General features: G+C 39.6%; 1 protein-coding gene across 6 annotated transcripts in view; it reads right to left on the bottom strand.

Annotated features, from left to right (window-relative positions):
• nhsl1b (NHS-like 1b) overlaps positions 1-20,428 on the bottom strand; it is a 93,727-nt gene that overhangs the window by 2,451 nt on the left and 70,848 nt on the right. Inside the window, exons 1-7 of one of the 6 annotated variants that reach the window (XM_073811414.1) lie at positions 18,985-19,188; positions 15,940-16,092; positions 14,365-14,492; positions 11,975-12,146; positions 10,512-10,643; positions 4,261-7,404; positions 3,040-3,166 (exon numbers count right to left, since the gene is read on the bottom strand). In XM_073811414.1, coding sequence (XP_073667515.1) covers positions 3,040-3,166; positions 4,261-7,404; positions 10,512-10,643; positions 11,975-12,146; positions 14,365-14,492; positions 15,940-16,092; positions 18,985-19,039 — 3,911 coding nt within the window. In that variant the 5' untranslated portion in view covers positions 19,040-19,188. Of the gene's footprint in view, positions 1-3,039; positions 3,167-4,260; positions 7,408-10,511; positions 10,644-11,974; positions 12,147-14,364; positions 14,493-15,939; positions 16,093-18,984; positions 19,189-20,428 lie in introns of those variants that run through there. The other 5 variants (XM_065256827.2, XM_073811412.1, XM_065256824.2 and 2 more) reach the window with 5 other exon arrangements.

Consider the following 20,428-nt stretch of genomic DNA (forward strand, 5'->3'; position numbering starts at 1 on the left):
TTAGCATAATCCATTGAATCTGATTAGACCATTAGCATCACGCTCAAAAATAACAAAAGAGTTTCAATATTTTTTCTATTTTAAAATCGAGTTACATTGTGTACTAAGAACGACGAAAAATAAAGTTGCACAATTATAAAAAAATAATCCCCTGCTATTGAAAGTTACCAAAACGACTATCTTCAAGCACTGCGTAAAATCATTGCGCCTCCTGCAGCCATGGTACGGCAGCAAAGTTCTTGATTATTACGCCAGAATGAGAGTATAGTTCCTAACCATATCTGCCTTGAAAATCACAACTTTTAATTTTCTGTCGGTCTTAGTACACAATGTAACTACAGAAGAGACAAGTTTTACATTGGAAAAATATTTAAACTCTTTGGTTGTTTTACCGCAATGCTAATGGTCTTATCAGATTCAATGGATTATGCTAAGCTATGCTAAAAGTGGTACCGCCAGACCCGGAGATCGGCTGAATGGATTCCAAAACGGTAAAAATCTAATGTTTAACTTTAGGGGAGCAGGAAAATGTCCCTTTATTTACTATTTTCTACATAAAACCATAATGTAAAGAACATTCTGTAAAAATGTAACCTTGATATCTTTAATATTGACTGAGTAAATTCATGTCAAAGATTAAAATCTAACTTTGATGCTACTTATCTCATTTTTAGATTATAAGACTTTAGCCTAGATTTCACAGACAGGGTCACATATCATTTTATTAGTGGGCAGAAATATATTTAGGACAAACATTAAAACATTTTGTGAACTGATACAAATATTCAACGAAAATGTATAATGAAAACACCACTTGACTGCCTGCAAAGATGATTGAAATATGCTTTACTTTCAAAATGAATCAAAGCTGAATGACTCGAAATGAATCACTTTTTTTTATGTCCTGTTGCTATTTCATATTTTCATTAATCCATATAGCCCCCAGCAAACCAAACAAACACAGCATAATTAGAAAAGCAGGAATGACGTTACAATGCAGGATATAAATAGCAGGAGTGCGTGTGGAGAAAGGCAGTCGTTTTATTTTCAATTTTACTCGCTAAAAAGCAAAACCGAAGAGGAATACTGCAAGCGTTGCAATTCTGTTGATTAGGCTTCCATTATGTCTGCACTTCCCCAAAGCAAACTGGGCAAAGTGCCCGGCATCATTTTAAACCAGAATGCTGTTTATTCACCCTACCAGTAGGGGGAGCCCTAAATCAATAAATGGTTTCTAGCATCAAGTTATGTTCATTAGCATGGCATTACCGCTGCAGATTAAGGACTGTGGGATTATCTGAGGGATGGAGCAGAATTCCATCCCATGTCTGAGATGGACTGGGAGATTATCGAGCTAATCCCACTTTTATCATCATTGGGAGAGGAATACGCCAATAGCTAATTACTTGCCAGACCGCACCTCGTATGTTGAGGGGTGTTCATGCTCACATAGTCCAGGCTGACGGAGAGAGAAGCAAGAGAAGATTGGAAAGAAAGGAGGAAGACAGATATGAATGAGTGTGGGAAAATAACAAAAGCTCTGAGAGGAAATCTACATAAAGAGTTAAAGGGACACTCCACTTTTTTTGAAAATATACAAATTTTCCAACTCCCCTGGAGTTCAACATTTGATTTTTACAGTTACAGATCTCCGGGTTTCGCAGCAGCCGAAAATAGTCCCCTTAGTAACTTTCAATAGCAGGGGACTTTTTTCGGGCACTGCGTAATATCATTGCGCCTCCTGCAGCAATGTTACGGCAGCAAAGTCCTTGATTATTACGCCAGAATGAGAGTATAGTTCCTAGCCATATCTGCCTAAAAAAATCTGTCTGTCTTAGTACACGATGTAACTACAGAAGAGTCAAGATTTAAATAGGAAAAATATCGAAACTCTTTGGTTCTTTTTTTGCGCAATGCTAGTGGTCTAATCAGATTCAATGGATTTTGCTAAGCTACGCTAAAAGTGGTACCGCCAGACCCGGAGATCAGCTGAATGGATTCCAAAAAGGTAAAAATCTAATGTTTAACTCTAGGGGAGATGGAAAATGAGCATATTTTCAAAAAAAGTGGTGTCCCTTTAAAGGGATAGTTCACCCAAAAATTTACATTTAATCATCATTTACTTCCTCTCATTTTGTTGCAAACCTGTATAAAATCTTTGTTTTTAGGTGAACTATCCCTTTAATTGTCAGAGACAAACAAATGCAGAAGTTTTGCTAGCCCTTGGTTTATACCTAGTTATTAAATTAAGGAGAAAACAACGAGGTTGCGTTTCACAATTCTTCACAATAATACTGTTCAAGTCTTTAAACATGCAGTAGGTAAACTCTTGTGGTTGTAATCTAGCTTGGCTCCAGGTTTTTTTTATCTGATTCATCTAAATCTCAGTGTGTTGAGATACACCGGACGGACCGCAGGATTTACTGAGCACATATAGCATCTGGTGCTCTGTCACACCTAAACAGGTCTTCCATTTCAAGGATATCTTTTGCTTTAATATCTGTGTGAGATTGCAGCAGACCACAGCAAAAGGAAGAGCAAAGCCTCACATGTGCACAAACAGACACAGACATAATAGCAGAGGAAACTAAATCCTCTCGAATGAAATTATGTGATGCAGTGAAAAACTTGCCTACGTGTGACTCCGCCAGAATATACAGACCATGCACTAGACTTATACACAAATGCAAAATAATGCATCACCTATTACATCCAACGGCTGTTTTATGACTAAATTTAGAGAGTGTGCATGTTACTCTGACATGGCTAAACTGTACAAGAGCATCCATAGGAGTAATACATCATCATGGGGTGTTTCCTAATCTAACAGAGAGACCACTGAAGCCTTACTCTCTACAAGCTGCTTGCCTTCCAAACTCTCAGCTTTGATGAATGTATCGGAGATTGAATAGGACAGGCTGCTTTAAAGTTACGAGAGCAAGAGAACAACAATTTATGAGCCGGGGGAGGGAAGAAATGAAAAGAAGATGAGACTTGAAAAGACTGGGATCCTAGCAGGGACCGTGGGAATGTATTTACCTGTGAATGGCAGCGAAGAGGTCCTCGGTGGTCCGGGGCCGAGTGGGGGTCACCATGTCCCCGCATTTGTCGCTGCTGACGCTGGGAGATTCAGCCGTGTCCACTGTGCTGGGCTCAAACACATCACCTGGTAAAAAAACAATCACATATTTTAATTGAGATAACCAGTTACACTGATACAACCTAACATGTCTATAATTAAATGAATGCACTATATATAGGACCTAATACATGCCTTGCATCATCGACCCAGATACTGTTACGTTATTATGAATAGGCATGTTTAGACAAACTTATCCAAAAGTAAAACACAATAGTAGAATGTAAAAGATTACATACAAATGTCACAACAGTCTATCAAAATCAAGCATTTTACAGAAGTACCTAAACACGTCACATTGCAGTCAATAAATCCAAGGACACGTACGTGCACGCTTGACGTTCTTCAAATATAACACAGTTATGAAGATGGTCAAAAGCTGTGTTTTCCCTTCTCTTATGCTGTCATTGTCGCATCCATCAGAGTTAAGTTCCTCTGCTTTCCTCTCACATCTGCACTTGCCTGAGCCACTGAGGATGATCTCACATTACGCGCTCTCTTTCCTCCCCCTCGCTCACAGCTCTCCTCCTCTACCCACTGTGAGCTCCACCCCCTCCCTATCCATTTAAATGGCTCTCCCTTGGGAATTGTGTCCCAGCCTATTCTGTCCCAGACTAGAAGAGTGAGTGAAAGACATTGGGAGGGATTAAGAAATAAGAGTATGCCAGATTAAGGTAAAGTGGAAAACAGCTGGTAAGAGAATGCATAACGCAATATATGAGGATAAGGAGTAAGAAAGTTAAGATAGATGAAAGCATTAAAAGTCAGGAGGACAGATGGTGTTGGGGAAAGAGAGAGAGAGAAGGGGAGGTAGGTACAAATAAGTGGATCCTAAGAGCTGCCGCAGTGATGTCCCACTCTAAGCCTTGATTCACTTATAAGAGCAAAATCTCTTTCCATATACTTTGCTATTGCTTTACAATGCTATTAGAATAAAAGCTGAAGCCAGGAATGTGGCTCGTCTCTTTTTCTTATCGGAACCTTGAGGTCCCATATGCTATCCAATAGTGACTTTCGACTGTTAAAACAGGCAGAAGTATTAAAAATGCATGATTTGGTGTCAACTGGTTTTATAAATGATCTCCAACCCTGCTGAGTAAAATTAGGAAGATCAGACTTACCACTTTCATCATCTTTAGAACCAACAGATCCGGAGTTGCTGGTTACATCTTCATCATCTACATCCTCTTCTGTACTACTGCTCTTGTCCACATCACAAACTGTCTCTTGGATGATAGTATTAGGAGTCTTGGAAAATTCAACATTTGTTAGAGACATTTTTCTCATCTCCTCAGGAGGTAAAGAAATCTCACTTCTATTATTATTATCTGGTTTCTCTTCTTCTTGTTGTGGCATAGGTGTGGGTTCCTGGCATTGTGTTGTAGAAATGTCCTCCTCATTTCGAGCATTTAACAAGTCTCCAGCATCTCCATCTGTGGATGCTGTATGGTTGTGCAGTGTTTTAAAGGTGAGAGGAAACTTTGGCTTTTTGGAAACAACAGGAGGCATTTTCCTGGGTGTAGTGTTTTGTGGTGTCTTCACTGGTGATGACACAGGAGTTTCAAGACCATCCACTTCGTCTGTGGCCTTAACATCACCAAAATCTATGGATCCATTTGTAAGGCTCCATGCTGGTTCTGAATATGATTTTTTGATTGACCTTACATTGCAGTCAGGTTGTGCTTCAACAACTTCAACATTACCCTGGCGAAGCAGGGTGGATCCATTTTTTTGTGGAGAAACCGGTGAAACTGTGGGATGATCTGGTTTTTGAAGCTTCTCTGATGTATTAATGGCCAATTGGTCAGCTGTCAGTTCAATCTTTTCTGGCCGTTTCACTGAGCGAAGCTGCACACTTTGCAAAGCCAGGGGGGTAATCAGTGGTACACCAAGTTTACTTGACTCCTCAGAGTGTGTGGACTCAGATTTTTTCTCAGTGTTCACAGGCTTCAGGCTGCTCTTTATGTCCTTTAAGGAGGCTGGGGAAGGTGTCATGCTGGGCATGAGTGGAATTTGGGGGGAAGGATACGCATGGATAATGGGACAAGATGGAGGTGGAGGAGGAGGTGGAGGACTGAAAGAACTATTGAGGTTTGACAGGCCAGGGTCAATCCAGACCTCTGGAGGTGGAGGGGGTGGAAATTCTGGGGAGGAATTGATGTAGGGTGGGGGCATGGATGCTTGTTGAGAGGGGGTCATGGGTAAAACAGGTGGTGGAGGAGGAAATGCCTGGCTTGCATTGCACACGGGGATGACACCTGGTAGAGGAGGTGGTGGTGGAGGAACATTGTGTCTGATGGAATCAGAGGTGTTGGAGGAAAGTGAGGTAGAAGACGATGAAATAGATACAGATGATAGCAAGGATGACTTTCTTTCAGGTACTTTAGGTCTGGGCTTGCTGCCTGACGGAGACTTACACCTCATGAATGAGGGGACCGGAGTTCCAGCTGTTGGAGTGTTTGACTGACTTGAGTAACCGCTTGATGGAGAAGTCAATCGATGGATCCTGTCTGGTGATGAGGTGCCAGTTTTGGGTTTTATGTACACTTCACTACCCTCCCGGGTGGAAGGATGGGATGTCTGGGTACCATTGTGAAGGCCTCTTCCATTTGCCATGTCACCTGCTTGTCCAGCAGATTTGCATGGTGACTGTGTCTGCTCATTAGGTGGACGTGGATAATCCATGTAGTAGTTCCAAGAATCTGCATAATCCGATCGTAGACTACTAGTCTCACTGTGTGAGGGTGTCACATGACAGATGGAGTAAACATTTGGCATCCCTGCTGCTGATACATTACTGCTTCCCACACTTATGCTACTCTGGCTCCTGGGACGTATCATCCAAGGATCCTCATAGTCACTGCAGGGACTGTGAGATGGTGAGGTAGAGGACCCTTTCCCTTTAAGTCCATTCTGAAGTGACTGTTGGAGTGTGGCAATCAAGGACTCATTCAGAACAGATCTGTTGGTAATATCTGACCCACCAGTATTTGCCGTGGGAGGGTTGGTTTTCTTAGGCTTTCGCCGTAGAGAGTCTGTACGTGCTGGTGGAAGAGGTGGCTTCTTAGGTTTGCGAAGGGAAATGGAACGTGACAGGGAACGGTCACTGTACAGACTGGATCGGTCATCTTGCTGACCCAGGCATTCGTACATACTATGTCTTGCTGTCCTGCCTCCTATTCCATGACCATGGCCACTACCTTGGCTTCTTGATCTAAGGCCTGAATCCAAATGCATGGAAGTGTAGTAGCCATCATTGTCCATAGAATAGAGTGAACTAGAGTCTGTGCCTTTTGAGGAGCGCTCAAGGCTACTATATAGATTATTTATGGGTGTAGAACAGCTTGAGGACAGTGTCCTTCTGGGAAGCACATTTTCAGGGGTGTCGTAAATCCATTGCTCTTCTGAAGATAATGCTCCTGCTGCAATTGTGCTGTGGCTGTGCAAACTGCTATCAGACTGGCTACAGGTATCACTACAGGTATCAGGAATGCCTGTTTCTGGTGTGTGGGAACCTGTTGCCACACTACTGGTGCTCTCCCTGTTGACAGCTGCGACCATGCTAAGAGGTCTACCTTTAGAGTACGGAGACCCAGTAGTTGGGCTCTGGCCAGGGCTTGATGTAGGGTGAAGTGCAATTACCTCAGAAGAACATGATAGTGTAGCATTGGGTATGAGTGACGTCGAGTAGGCTGCATGTGGAGAAACTACACAAGCAGGACCAGAGATAGAGTCCCACTCTCTTTGACTACCTCTCACCTCCTGAGATTTTGGTCGAGCTGGGGTGCGTCCCCTTGGGGCATTCCTCATGTGCACCACAGTATCATCCACCTGTAATTTTCCGATCTGATGAGATGCATTTGCTGTGGAATCTTCATGCCCGCACGGGGTGCTACTGTAAAGAGGGCTTGCATTTAGAGAGACCCGTGCACCTCGTGGCAAGCTGTGGAAACGCTGTCTATCGTTGCAAAACTGTGGTGCCATTAAAACTATTGAACTTCCAGATGAGTTCCCATCAGACATAGAAGAGATGTTGCTGGCAGAGGTAGAAATGCCAGACATCTGAGCAGCGATTCCTTGGCCCCTCTGAGCCCGTATTCTTCTCATGGAGGGTGGGACGATTTTCACCTCTTCGGTCTGGCAGCCAGAATCTTTGGTTTCAGACCGACGGAGAGTTGAATTCCCATTTCCGATTCTCCCAAGTGTTGAATACTGCCCGGGGATAAACATGGACTGTGGCCGAAGCTCTCCTCCACGCCCTTTTGCTGCTGCAAAGAAAAAGAGAAATTAGATTATTATGATAAATGTTACAGCTTCTTGTTTCTCTTTTCTCTATCCCTTTGTGGCGTCAGCCGCCAATCAGATTAACCCTCTCTACTGAGAGCTAATTAATTTAATAAGTTCCTGCAACATGTGGCATGTTAATGACTTCTGGAAACTTTGATGAAGGTTGATATCTTAGGAATGGAGAAATTTAGTGCCGATCTTTAAGTGTATCAAGAAAGTGTGGAAGATATTATGTAACAGAGGATGATGCTGCTGGTAAAGCTTTAACACATACACTGTCTTTCTGGGCTTATTCACATGAACACAAGTTGTTTATAATTTAATTGAATACTGCAAGCTGTTAATGTCTCATGTTTCCTTCATACACACAAACACGGGCGGCAGAGTTGCTAACCTTGCATCTTCTGAAGAAAATTATTTACAAATTATTTACAAATTGCTCATTTACAAATTATATAAAATGTATTTTATCTAATGAGCTTTAATCAGCCTTAGGAAAAAACAATCATATATGAAGTTATGTTAAAAAGCTTAAAACTACACATCTTCCCCATCTTTTATGGTAAAGAACAGGTCAGCATATGTACAAGTATAACAAATACAAAAAAAAATTGAATCCACTTTCTATAATTTCCAAAGTCCAGCATGTATGCAAACATAGATGCCATCTTAACAGTATACTAATGCAACTGAAAACAGATACTATGAAGTCTGCCAATATTCTCATAACACAATTAAACACACCCAACCCAGAGGTATATCTGCACTCTTCTTCCTTCTGCAACATCCATACTCATTTATCTCCCCTCCCCTTTATTGCTTTACTGATAAAATATGAAGCACTCTGCCTGAAGAATCTGGATGTGAGATTATGCAGTGACTTAAGTTAGATGCAAACCTGGATCTAAATATCAGCACTCACATACACTTACACATAGGAAACAAATGAAAACCAGAGACGATGACCCAGAAGAGAGGCTAGAAATGAAATACTGCAGGATGCAGCTGTTGTATGCTGGGATTACATTACAGTAAGGGGTTCATGAGTTAAGGGGACACTGCACTTATTTGAATATGTGCTCATTTTCCAGCTCCCCTAGAGTTAAACATATGATTTTTACTGTTTTGGAATTCATTCAGCTGATCTCCGGGTCTGGCGGTACCACTTTTAGCATAGCTTAGCACAATCCATTGAATCTGATTAGACCATTAGCATCGCGCTAAAAAATAACCAAAGAGTTTCGATATGTTTCCTATTTAAAACTTGACTCTTCTGTAGTTGCATCGTGTACTAAGACCGACGGAAAAATAAAAGTTGCGATTTTCTATGGAAATATGGTTAGGAACTATACATGGGTTTCAGCTGGCGTCACTCTCTTGTCTTCCGCCATTTTGAGGACCTGAAGTGGTCGCAAAAGAACTAGAAGCTATGCCTTCAATATGTTGTGAGCATCAAAATCGCTATTTTTACAACACTAAGGAGGCTCGACAAAACATGATATTTTGCTCGAAGTATCGCCTGTGTCTCTACACGTGAACTCGAGCATTGAGAACATTGTTTGTGAACAAAGAGTTTACTAAAAAGAAGGTTTTGAACAACTGACTTTGGTTGATTTGGCTTCCGCTCGCCGCCATCTTCCCAGTCTAGATGTATCGATCTGCGAATGGAACGTAAGGAGGGAGGAGAGTAAAGATGGATAGCTCCTAAAGCATAGTTCCATATAAATGCACAGATAATTCGTTGTTTTGTCGCAAGTGAAAAACAATATTGACCTTCTAGTTGAAAAAGGAGCCTCATATGAGATTCATTCATTCCCCTTCGGAAATCGATTATTTCCGTCTGGCAGGGATGACGAACAGACACCATAACAGCCAAAATCAGTTGTACAAAACTTTCTTTTTATTAAACTCTGTGTACACAAACAATGTTCTCAATGTTCGCGTTCATGAGTAGAGATCCAGGTGATACTTCGAGCAAAGTTTCATGTTGTGACGCGCCGCCTTAGTGTTGTAAAATAGTGGTAGTTCGGTAGCAGCGAACAGCGGCTGGAAGAACGTATCGGGGATTGAGTAGGCATCACACCCAAACCAAGGTATATTTTTTTAAAGTCGCGTTTCTTTTCATGACAGTCGAGGTGCGACATGTTGTCTTTCGTAGCCATTTCCCGTATCCATAAGAATCATAGACAGTAAAAGATAAGAAATCCGTAAATCGTAGCAAGCCAGCCAATGCTTGTCAGTAGCGTACTGGTACTCGGTAGGTCCTCAAGATGGCGGCATAACGTAAAAAGTCACATGACTGAAACCCATGTATACTCTCATTCTGGCGTAATAATCAAGGACTTTGCTACTGTAACATGGCTGCAGGAGGCGCAATGATATTATGCAGCAGTCTAAAATAGTTCCCTTGGTTACTTTCAATAGGCAGTGCTCAATATCACTACGCCTGCTGCAGCTATGTTACATCACCAAAGTCCTTGATTATAACGCCAGAATAAGAATATAGTCCTAGCCATATCTGCCTAGAAAATCGCAACTTTTAATTTTCCGTCGGTCTTCGTACACGATGTAACTACAGAGGAGCCAAGTTTTAAATAGGAAAAAAATTGAAACTCTGGTTATTTTTTAGTGCAATGCTAATGGTCTAACCCGATTCAATTGATTATGCTAAGCTATGCTAAAAGTGGTACTGTCAGACCTGGAGATCGGCTGAATGGATTCCAAAACGATAAAAATCAAAATAAGCATATTTTCAAAAAAGTGGAGTGTCCCTTTAAAGGAAAACTGCATGCAAAAGTAAAACAAAAAAAAGTAATCACTAGTGCACTGGAGATTATACAATAATTAGGAAAAGTGTGGAACCCAAGGTGATACGAGAATAGATGGGAACTCAAACTGAAATGAATGGCAGTTAATGATTTTAGATGATTGAGATTCCGAGACTTTAAAGGTTGAAATGAGAGGTAACAGCATTAGATGTTCATGGTAACTACAACTACAGTACTACATGAACTCAGCGGTCTAGATGGACGCAGGTGAGGCAGGAGCAGCAGCAGCAGAAACAGCTGGCAAAGCCATACCATACCTAGTTCCAGTTGGACGCTGTCAGGCACCCCTGATATAGTCTTTCTCCGCTTAACCTTCTTGGACCGCTGGGTCAGAGTGTCAGTGTTTTTTAGGGAGCGGCGGATGCTGGCCTGCCTGTCAAATGTCTCTCCTGGAGACAAGTTGACGACAGACAGGCAAAAGGGCCAGTTAGTAACATACATGCATAGCAAACACACACATACACACACATACTGTATACTGTGTCAGTACAATTTCCATGCAGAGAAAATAATAGGAAAAACAGACTGGAAATAGACAAAACTGGATACACCTTTATATGCAAAAAATAATTTTCTTTATCTGCACTTTAAGTCTTGCTTATCCATAAATCGAAACATCTTTAAAACAACATAGATTTACTTAAAATCATAAATTTGCTTGGGAAAATAATAAGAATAGCATTGTTTGTAACTTTAGTTATAAACAAAAAAAAAGTATAATATCCTCGGAAGAACAATGCTTATTTCGTACTTTTTTACTCTTAAAAATACAAAAATACAGATAAAGAAAATGATCTTTTTGCAGTGCACACTTATTAAAGTTTATAAAGTTTAGGGAGAAGAAGAGAAAGTTATGAGTATATTAAAAAAGAGCCTGGTTGAAAATATAAGAATTTTGTCTATAAAAGCACTTTAAAATTGCTGTAAGATGTGCTGTAACAGTGCCAGAGGGACGTGGCTCTAGAGATTGTGCGCTGTTGACTAAGATACAGCACGCTGGCATGTCTGACTAAGTCACAGAACTGACAGACTGAATTAATGTGGGGAGTTTATATGTGTGTGTGTGCTTTTAAATCTAATATAGCTTCTCCTTCCAAAGTCATGGTGAAGTTCAGTGTTTCTTAAAGGGATTGGACATACAGAGATTATTATGTCTGAGAAAGACAGGATAGTTATGTGTAGCAGGAAAGACTGCTTTTTTTGGAAGGTGCCTGTGGTTGTATATGTGTGTGTGTACTTCATAGAGACTATAGAGATAATCTTGCAGAAAAAAGGCCAGACTGAAAAATACAGATTGAGAAGAAATTACAGAAATGTTAATATATAATGCAAAGAAACATTCATGTTAGATCTGTGTGGTTATATATCCACATAACCTTTTTGGTTGGTTATGTATTGCAATCATGCAAGCAGCACTCAAACGTGAAGCATTTGGATTATGTTACAAGGAAATAAAATAAAACTAATTTCCAGTTTTTAATATTTTGAAATTACTGTCACAAGAAGAACATATTTAGAAATGTCTGCTTTTAAAAATGATTACATTTAACTTTATTTTCTTCACATTGGTTCAAAATCCTACTCCACATTGCTGTACACTTATGTTGTGACTGGTGTTATGTGCAGTGATGCACATATATGAGCTCATAGGTGTCACACAAATGACAAACATTTGGCAGACCCTGCACAAGAACTTGTGGTACTGCTATATGTTTCTTACCTGTGACATTGATTGGGACTATATCTGTGGGAACGGCCTGGGCCTGCTGCCTCATCTTCTCCTCTGGAGTCGGCAGGTGTGCTGCTTTTGTACATGGCGTTTGCCCATCAACTCCCTCCACCTGTGCTGAACTCATTTCTCCCTTTTCTTCCTCTCCTGAAGATGCTGTTGACTAAAAAGTGGACAGTGAGGTGATTTTCATAGCATTGGGGGACAAAACTAACAAAATTTGGAGATACATAAAGAGAGAAAATTCAAAAAAAGTTTTTATTTAGTTTCTTGCAAAGCTCCTATACCCCACATTTCTTTTTAGCTAAAGGTTGTTTATGGTGCCTGACCTGAGCTCTTGCCACATACAGAGAGCTGTTTCACGGGTAACTAACCATTAAACCACACAAACAGCCCATAAAACCCTAACACACATAAATCCAGTGAGAGACGGAGAAAAAGAGCGGGAAGCCAGTGAGGCATTAAAATTCTGTTCATGCATTGTGATTTTGAGTTTTGAATGACATTCGAAACAGAGATCCAAGTGGACCATCTGAAGTTTCAATCTGACACCTGCGCCCTCCAGCCTCCAAAACAAGCAGACTGAAGTTAAATCACTGCAATACCATAATATCCAGGTCAAATAAACTAAAATAACTAAAAACAAGATCTCAGACAGCAGTAGATGGTATTTATGTTTTATATATTTTTAAAGAAAAATGTATGATTTCAGTCAGACTAACGCATTTATACATGGGATTTTAAAAAGTGCCTTAATCAAGTGCATATAAACATAAAAGACAGAAATGAAGCAAATTTCCCTAGTTTTTTTTGTGACAGACCTCCTGCAAAATGAACAACACAATGAAAACCTCTTCCACGCCAGTGCATCATTAAAATGACAGGAAACAAACACTGAGGGAAATCAGAGAAAACGGCAACTATCCAGCAAACTCTGGATGACAGGAGAAGCTAAATCAAAGTGGAAGGATTGTAGCAACGCTTAGCCCCAGCTAACCTCATTCTGGTGTGTGACAGTGAGCTGGGAAAACAGGTCTAGTGTTGTGAAGAAGGTTAAAAGGGCATGGGATCCTTAAGGGTGGGTTAGGAGTAGAAGGATAACAATGGGACCCCCGAACCGTTGCTTTAAAGGAGACTGACCCATCCAGGACCCCTGAATGCAGTGTAATGAGGACAGATAAAGGCAGAAAACGACAGAGAAGGAGGGCAAGGGTAAGGCGAGCGTATTATAAACCAAACCAATGCCTTCAGTAATACTCTCAAACCTCTCTTCAAAGCTCAGATTGGTAAATTGAATATTGCCGTAAATACTACAAACACTGTTTTCTAACAGATCTTTCTAAGCAATCGAGTTTTAGTCTCCCTGGGCCCCATAATGGGGCCACACATGGCTGACAACATTAATGATGCCAACAGAGATGCTGGGGAACGGAGGCAGGATCCCCACAGAGGCGCATGTGGGATGTGAGTGAGCACATGGCAGATTGTGATACCCAGCTGCAGGCAGTCAGTCTATCCAGCAGAGGGTAGCCAGATCCCATAAAGCGCTACACAGTCAGTTGTCACAGAATCATAAACAAGTTTTCTGCAGTGATTTAGAAATTTGGGCTGATACTGACAAAAGGGAATTTTTATGGTATTATCAATAACATAAATAATGGCATTACTAACTTAAATGGGTTATATTATAAATCTATTCTGTTTTTTAAAAACAAAAAATGATATGTACACAAAGTGAAATCAAGTTTTAGGAAATACATTTTTAATTTACTGTAGATGTGTACTAATCCCACATCAGAGTCAGGACATTCAGAAAATACCAGTTTGTTGGCAAATCTGTAGACTTTTCAGCAAAGTCCTCTAAGTGCACTAAAGATAAATCGGATGACTGACGGCAAGACTTTAAACTTTCAAACTTGTATTTCTTGTAAGTACTTGGACCTTTCAAACATTTGCAATGTTTATAGCATCTTTTGGGATTTTGCAACTGTTTACTATGTCTGGATTTTTAGAAGTGGAGGTTTTAGCAATAAAAGCTTGCATGCAAGGTTTTGCAGCAAAAAGACATTTTGTTATTTGTTTAATACCAATGAAATGACTAAAGTGACATTTGAAAATAAGGCATTTCAATTACTGACTAATATCCTTTTATAGCCATTAAAAGTAAAATTATTAACCCTAAATATAAAAAAATGCTCCTTTACAAGAAAACATGTCAGACGCACTTTTTCAGGGTTTTCCATCTGAACTGCCTAAATGTAAAATATAAGCTACATATCCAATATAGTTTTATATAGTATACAGACTATATTATTTTATATATAGTATAAAGTCAAAAAAATGAATTTCAATACTTTTAAAATACAGTTAAAATTAAATACCTTTCTATCAGCATCATCTGCTTCATTGTCCTCATCCTCATTTTGGGATTCAGTGGTTCTGGAAAAAGTTGGGCCCTGTGAGTAGTACTGTGAACTGCGGAAGCCATCTTTCCTCAGTTTATCACATTCTGAATAAACAGAAAATGGCAGACAGGTCAGCACATGTGTGTTAATACAGATAAACTCACACAAGACATAAACATTTTAATATCAATAACAGGATTTTTTTAGAACTTGATTCAGCAGATTGTGTTTATTTAGCTCCCTCTAGTGGACTCACAGAGAACAGATCATTTTAGGATGCACATGGACAGATATGTATTATTTATTTACATTTATACATTTAGCAGATGCTTTTATCCGATGTGACGTACAGCGCATTCAAGCTACATTTTTTATCATTATCAGTATGTGTGTTCATGGACCTGTGTTCAACATTTGCGCTGTTAACACAATGCTCTCACAAATGAACTACAGGAACAAAGGAATGGAATTGGGAGATGTCTTTTTTTACGAATAAAAATTAAGTCCAATTTTATTTAATTTTCACAATACCCTAGGCTTACACATACGAATAAATACATGCAAGCAAACTGGAAAAGAGTAGACAGAAATCTTTACAGTCTGCTCTGTGTATATCTGTGTGTGACAGCCAGCACACTGTATCATGCTGGCTTTCTGCACTAACTGTTGCAGATGGCAGCCCCCCCACTGGACCACGTCCCACAATCCCTTCAGTCAGTTGAATCACAAACGCATGCTCATCTGATGCATGTCTTCCCGTATTTCCTGACTTTGATATTATGTGTCTGTACTGTGTTAATGTAAAGTGTGTAATGTCGTTCAGACCTTTGATGTCTGCTATTGGTCAGTCAATAAGATAATCTCACCCCAAACTCATGCTATTGGTGGAGCCGATGTTGCTGCATTGGGCATCAGTTTACATTTTTAGGGAAATCAACTTAAATGTCTCTGTCTATGCACATTAAAAAACTTTAATACTAAACAAATCTCCAAGTAAATTTCATAAACTAGTGATTTGTGTCCACCTAAAGCCTGTTTGTGGCAACCAATGAACATGATAGACAATTTTAATAAACAGCTCTAGAGACACACCTCTGTTCATTCAACATACAACCAGTCTTTAATTCATTTGATAGGACAAAAATATCCTCTACCTCACTTCTTCTCACCACACATAGCACTCGTTGTCTTCCTCACTTCTTCTGCGTGTCTATTATAGTAATATGACCTACTCACCTGTGCCTGCATAAATAATCAGGCATCACACACCAGCCACCTGCCCCGCTAGATCGGTCTCTACAGCTCAGATTACATTTAACTTTCATTAACTGACTTCAGGCTTGAACCTGCTAAGTGAATGTCGATCTGCTAAACTGGCCGCTGGATGTTTTACAGGTGTCCAGTAAGAAACTAAAACAGGGAGTGACATCATGGGATGCGTTCACCTGCTGCTTAGTGTTTTTGTTCCTATAGCAACGCTGCTGATGTCACTGCTGCAGTACCGCTCAGGTGTGAGGTTGAATCTGGTGATGATGTGCATCATCATCTTACCTCTGAGGGCTGTTTTCAGGTTAACTTTGGCCTGGCGGTGCAGGTCTTCCACACAGGCGGGTCTGGTGCCCGGGAGAAAGATGTTTTCCTGTTGATGCCATGGAGCAGTGTAGTGCACGGTCCACTTTTTCTCTTCATCCAAATTAGACACAGCTAAAAAGAAACACATACAGTATACATTTAAAAATTATGTTTATGTATATAAATATTTAAGGTAGAATTGAAGGCAGACGATTTTTACGCATGTTGGGCTACAGGAGTTTTTTTATAGAAACTTTTAACTTTTTACATTTTTTACAAAAACAGTCCTATTGTTTTACAGATAGTTTGTACGCTGATGTACAAGATCTTTGGAAACCTGCAATACTACCATGCATTCTGTATTTTAAAATGTTCCTGTTTACAATGGTCACAGTGTTATTATATATAATCCAGCTATTACGGTAATACACTATCATTGAATTTCAAGCTAAACCCCAGTCTAGTCTTCTGCACAACCTATCAACTGAACAGCCCATAAAAATGTGGCAACAGAAGGTGACTCAAAACAAACAGGAGGACTGATCTATCTAACACGCCAGCAATAGAGGTGCAAATGGGCAATGATGGTCCTCACGGACAGAGAATTTTTAAGGAAAGACCCCTGTGGGTCCAACACTCAGCTGTCCCGACAGCAAACAAACACAAACAACAGGTTGGCCGTGGAACGAGAGTTAAGAGAAAGTTAAGGTGGGGGTTTTCTCACAGGTGCGAGGAGCTACGTGTCCACAGGTGGCATCGGGCCATTAAAACGTGATGGCCCATCATGCCAGAGTCGCCAGACCGACAAGTGGAGCCCATGGGAGGTCATTGTGTGTATTCATGAGGCACCATAATGAGTTAAGTGACTGACTCACACATACCGATCTATGACCGCATATCAAGAGCTTCTGTGTAGAGATTCAGGTTAGCAATTCTTCCCAGAAGTAAGATCATTTAGATTTATTTTAGATTTGTTTTTTTACCACCTGTAGGCTTTTCTCTAAGTTAACCACAACACTTTGAACTAATTGTTGTACAAATCAGTGCTGGGCTTCAAAGGGACACTTACTCTTCAAAGGCTTTAACTGTGAATGTGCAAACATTAGATAGAACAAAAGGAGGATGCAGTGGGCTACTGTTGTGAAATATGTTACAAATGTTCATTTGTTAATTCTGATCACTGAACATCAAGATCTTAAGGTTTAAAGGCACTTTGTATTAGGGATGCTTAACGATTAATTGCGATTAATCGTTAGCAGAATAAAAGTTTTTGTTTACATCATATATGTGTGTGTGAACTGTGTATAATAACTTTGTATAAATAAATGTACACACATGCATGTATATGTTTTAGAAATGTTTACATGTGTATATACATTTGTATATTTATGTATAATTTATATTATATATAAATATAAATACTTAATAAATACTTTTTCCTTAAAATTCTACATGAATGTGTTCATATTTATATATATACATATTTATTATACACAGTTTACACACATATGTGATGTAAACAAAAACTTTTATTCTGCTAACGATTAATCACAATTAATTGTTTAGCATCCCTACATTGTATCGTATTTATTTTAAATAATCACAGAATCACAGCCATGGAAGCTGCCACAGTTGAAAATATTGGCGTGCTGATTTTCCATAGAGTTGCCTCAGGTTAGTTTCTGTTACGTGGACGAGACATCATCAGTGTGGTAACACATAAATAGCTCGATAATCTACTGTTAACAATTGATTGTGTCACGTAACAAGGTACGTAAACAGAATTGATACGCCCATGATTCGAGTTCAACACAGTTCCTGGGCACACCCCCCATGTTTGCTTATCAAAGGGGAACTTTATCGATTTTTTTCTAAAGGAACTTATCTTTTTAAGTCTGACTGAACAACAGCGTCTACACATTTAATGACTACACCATTATACTTTTAAATGCTTTTATTTTGAATATTTTAAGTCAAAGGGTGTTTTCCCCCAAATTAATTTGATAGGCTTTTTTAATACGATTTTAGCTACGATTTTTCTTTCAGATCTATTCCACATTTCACCTAAATAATGTAAAGGCCCAGATGGACCCCCCACCCATAAAAACACACACTCACTCTCAAACACATTTGTGCATTCAACTGGACCATTTGCGAAACGACAACACCAGATACACAAACCGGTTTAAACAACCTTGGTATTCAGGGGGAGAGATAAAAGCGCAGGAGCCCTTTGACGTGTCCACAATAAATATCAGATGATTGTAGAATGGGCAATACACACACACTCTCAAACAGCTTTGTCCTTAGCCCATTAAACCTGAGATTGTATATAAAAAGGTATTTTGGGGGGGAGTGAGGGGAACAAGAACCAGGCACAAAAATTGCATTGTGCCAGATATCAAGCTCCATATCAGCCTGAGCCCAGCACTCCAAATCAGCCTATTCAAAACTCCCATAATCCCTCTGGACCCTGCTTGTACCTGCTGCACAAACTATCCAACAGGTGTATTGCATGCATCTCAGCTCAAATGGTCAATAATTATATGTTGATTGCAATTAAAGCACAATTTGTTTAATGTGCTCTGCATATGTATATGAAATGCAATGCACAAAATGTTTCGAAACCACCTAAGTTCAAGTCTAAAATGGCACACAATCAATAAAATTTAAAGGTCTCTGACAGAAACTGTGGATTCAGGTTAATATTTGAAACCAGAGCGACTATAAAAAGACAGATAAGCACAGATGAGAGTGACGGGGTCATTTTGTGGCAGTCACATGTGGCATCAAGTTGTTAACAGGAAATGACTCAACTATTGCTTTTATAAATCTGTGTGTAGACTTTAAACTTACACTCCTGATAAGCAAAGAACTAACCTGTTACCATATATCAAAGACATTTAATTCAACTAATGAATAACCTCTTCATAATGAACCTGACCCAAAATATCTGCTCTGTCAAAAAAAAAAACAACAACTCATACTCAAACAATACTTAAAGAAACACAGTAAAAGTCTTACCCTTCCGTTTAAAGTATTTTACAATAGACTTGAGTGAAGTCCCGATGAACACCATTATCACTCCTGTGTGTATGTGTGGCAGGTGGACCCAGTAAAATTGTTTCGGCCTTCCAGCGTACAGGAGCCCTGGACAAGCGGTGTGTAGACAATCCCGCCAGCGTATGTGCCTCTCCCTATTTGATCAATGCTTATCGGCCACAATAAACCCCTCCTACACATTACACACACACACCCTCAACCCAACCCTGGGAAACACCCCCACCTCTCTTACACACACACTTACTCCCTGGGGCTCGGAGGGAGGGGTGGCGTATATGCCCCTCTGTTCATCCCGGATTCGGTTACCAAGGAGCTTTTCCTTTTCTCATTCTCTATCTCTCTCGTACACTTATGTTTTGCTCCAAAGTATCAGACATCACCTCTACCCAAATACACCTGAGGAAATAAAGATCAATAAGATCTCTTCAATATCTTAATTGTTTCTCCTAGTCAGCAATGAGATCAAATGGAAAGCTATAGGAATCTTTTTGCTGGAATAAGGTCACAGTGATTTTATGTCTCCTTGAGGTTTAGTAGATATCTCAATTGTGTGTCCAAAAAGGATTAGTCAATTTTCTTAAAAAAAAAAAAATCCAGATAATTTACTGACCACCATGTCATCCAAACTGTTGATGTCTTTCTTTGTTTAGTTGAGAAGAAATTATGTTTTTTGAGGAAAACATTCCAGGATTTAATGGACTTTAATGGACCCCATACTTAACAGTTTTAATGCAGTTTAAAATTGCAGACGTATTGCGTGAGGTCGCGCTGGCGCATCACAGGACCGGAGGAAGACGAGAAGTTGTGGTTTAAAAGTGCATATTTTTTATTTTTCTTGCCAAAAATGACAACTGTTTCGCTAGATAAGACCCTTAAGCCTCGTTTGGGATCGTTTAGAGTCCTTTGAAGCTGTGTTGACACTGCAAATTTAAACTGCATTAAAACTGTTAAGTATTGGGTTCCATTAAAGTCCATTAAAATCTGAAAAATAATGGATTTTTTTCTCAAAAAACATAATTTCTTTTCGACTGAACAAAGAAAGACATCAACATTTTGGATGACATGGTGGTGAGTAAATTTTCTGGATTTTTTTTAGGAAAATGGACTAATCCTTTAAACTGTTCAGACTTGTTCAGACTAGTCAAACAAAAGTCTTAATTTCAATGTAACCATTTGGGACCACAAAACCAGTCATAAGGGTCAGTTTTTTGAAAACGTGATTTATACATAATCTGAAAGCTGAATAAATATGTTTTCTATTGATGTATAGCCGTCCAAACAGCCCAGACGTCTAGGCAAAATCAGTGAAAATTTAACATACGCCTAAACATAGCCCTAAAATAAATAAAACCAAATGCCTTGTAATCACTGTTGACTTTGCTTACATGATGGAATATCATACATC

Source organism: Paramisgurnus dabryanus, chromosome 12, assembly GCF_030506205.2.
Source record: "Paramisgurnus dabryanus chromosome 12, PD_genome_1.1, whole genome shotgun sequence".
In the NCBI taxonomy this organism is placed as follows: domain Eukaryota; kingdom Metazoa; phylum Chordata; class Actinopteri; order Cypriniformes; family Cobitidae; genus Paramisgurnus; species Paramisgurnus dabryanus.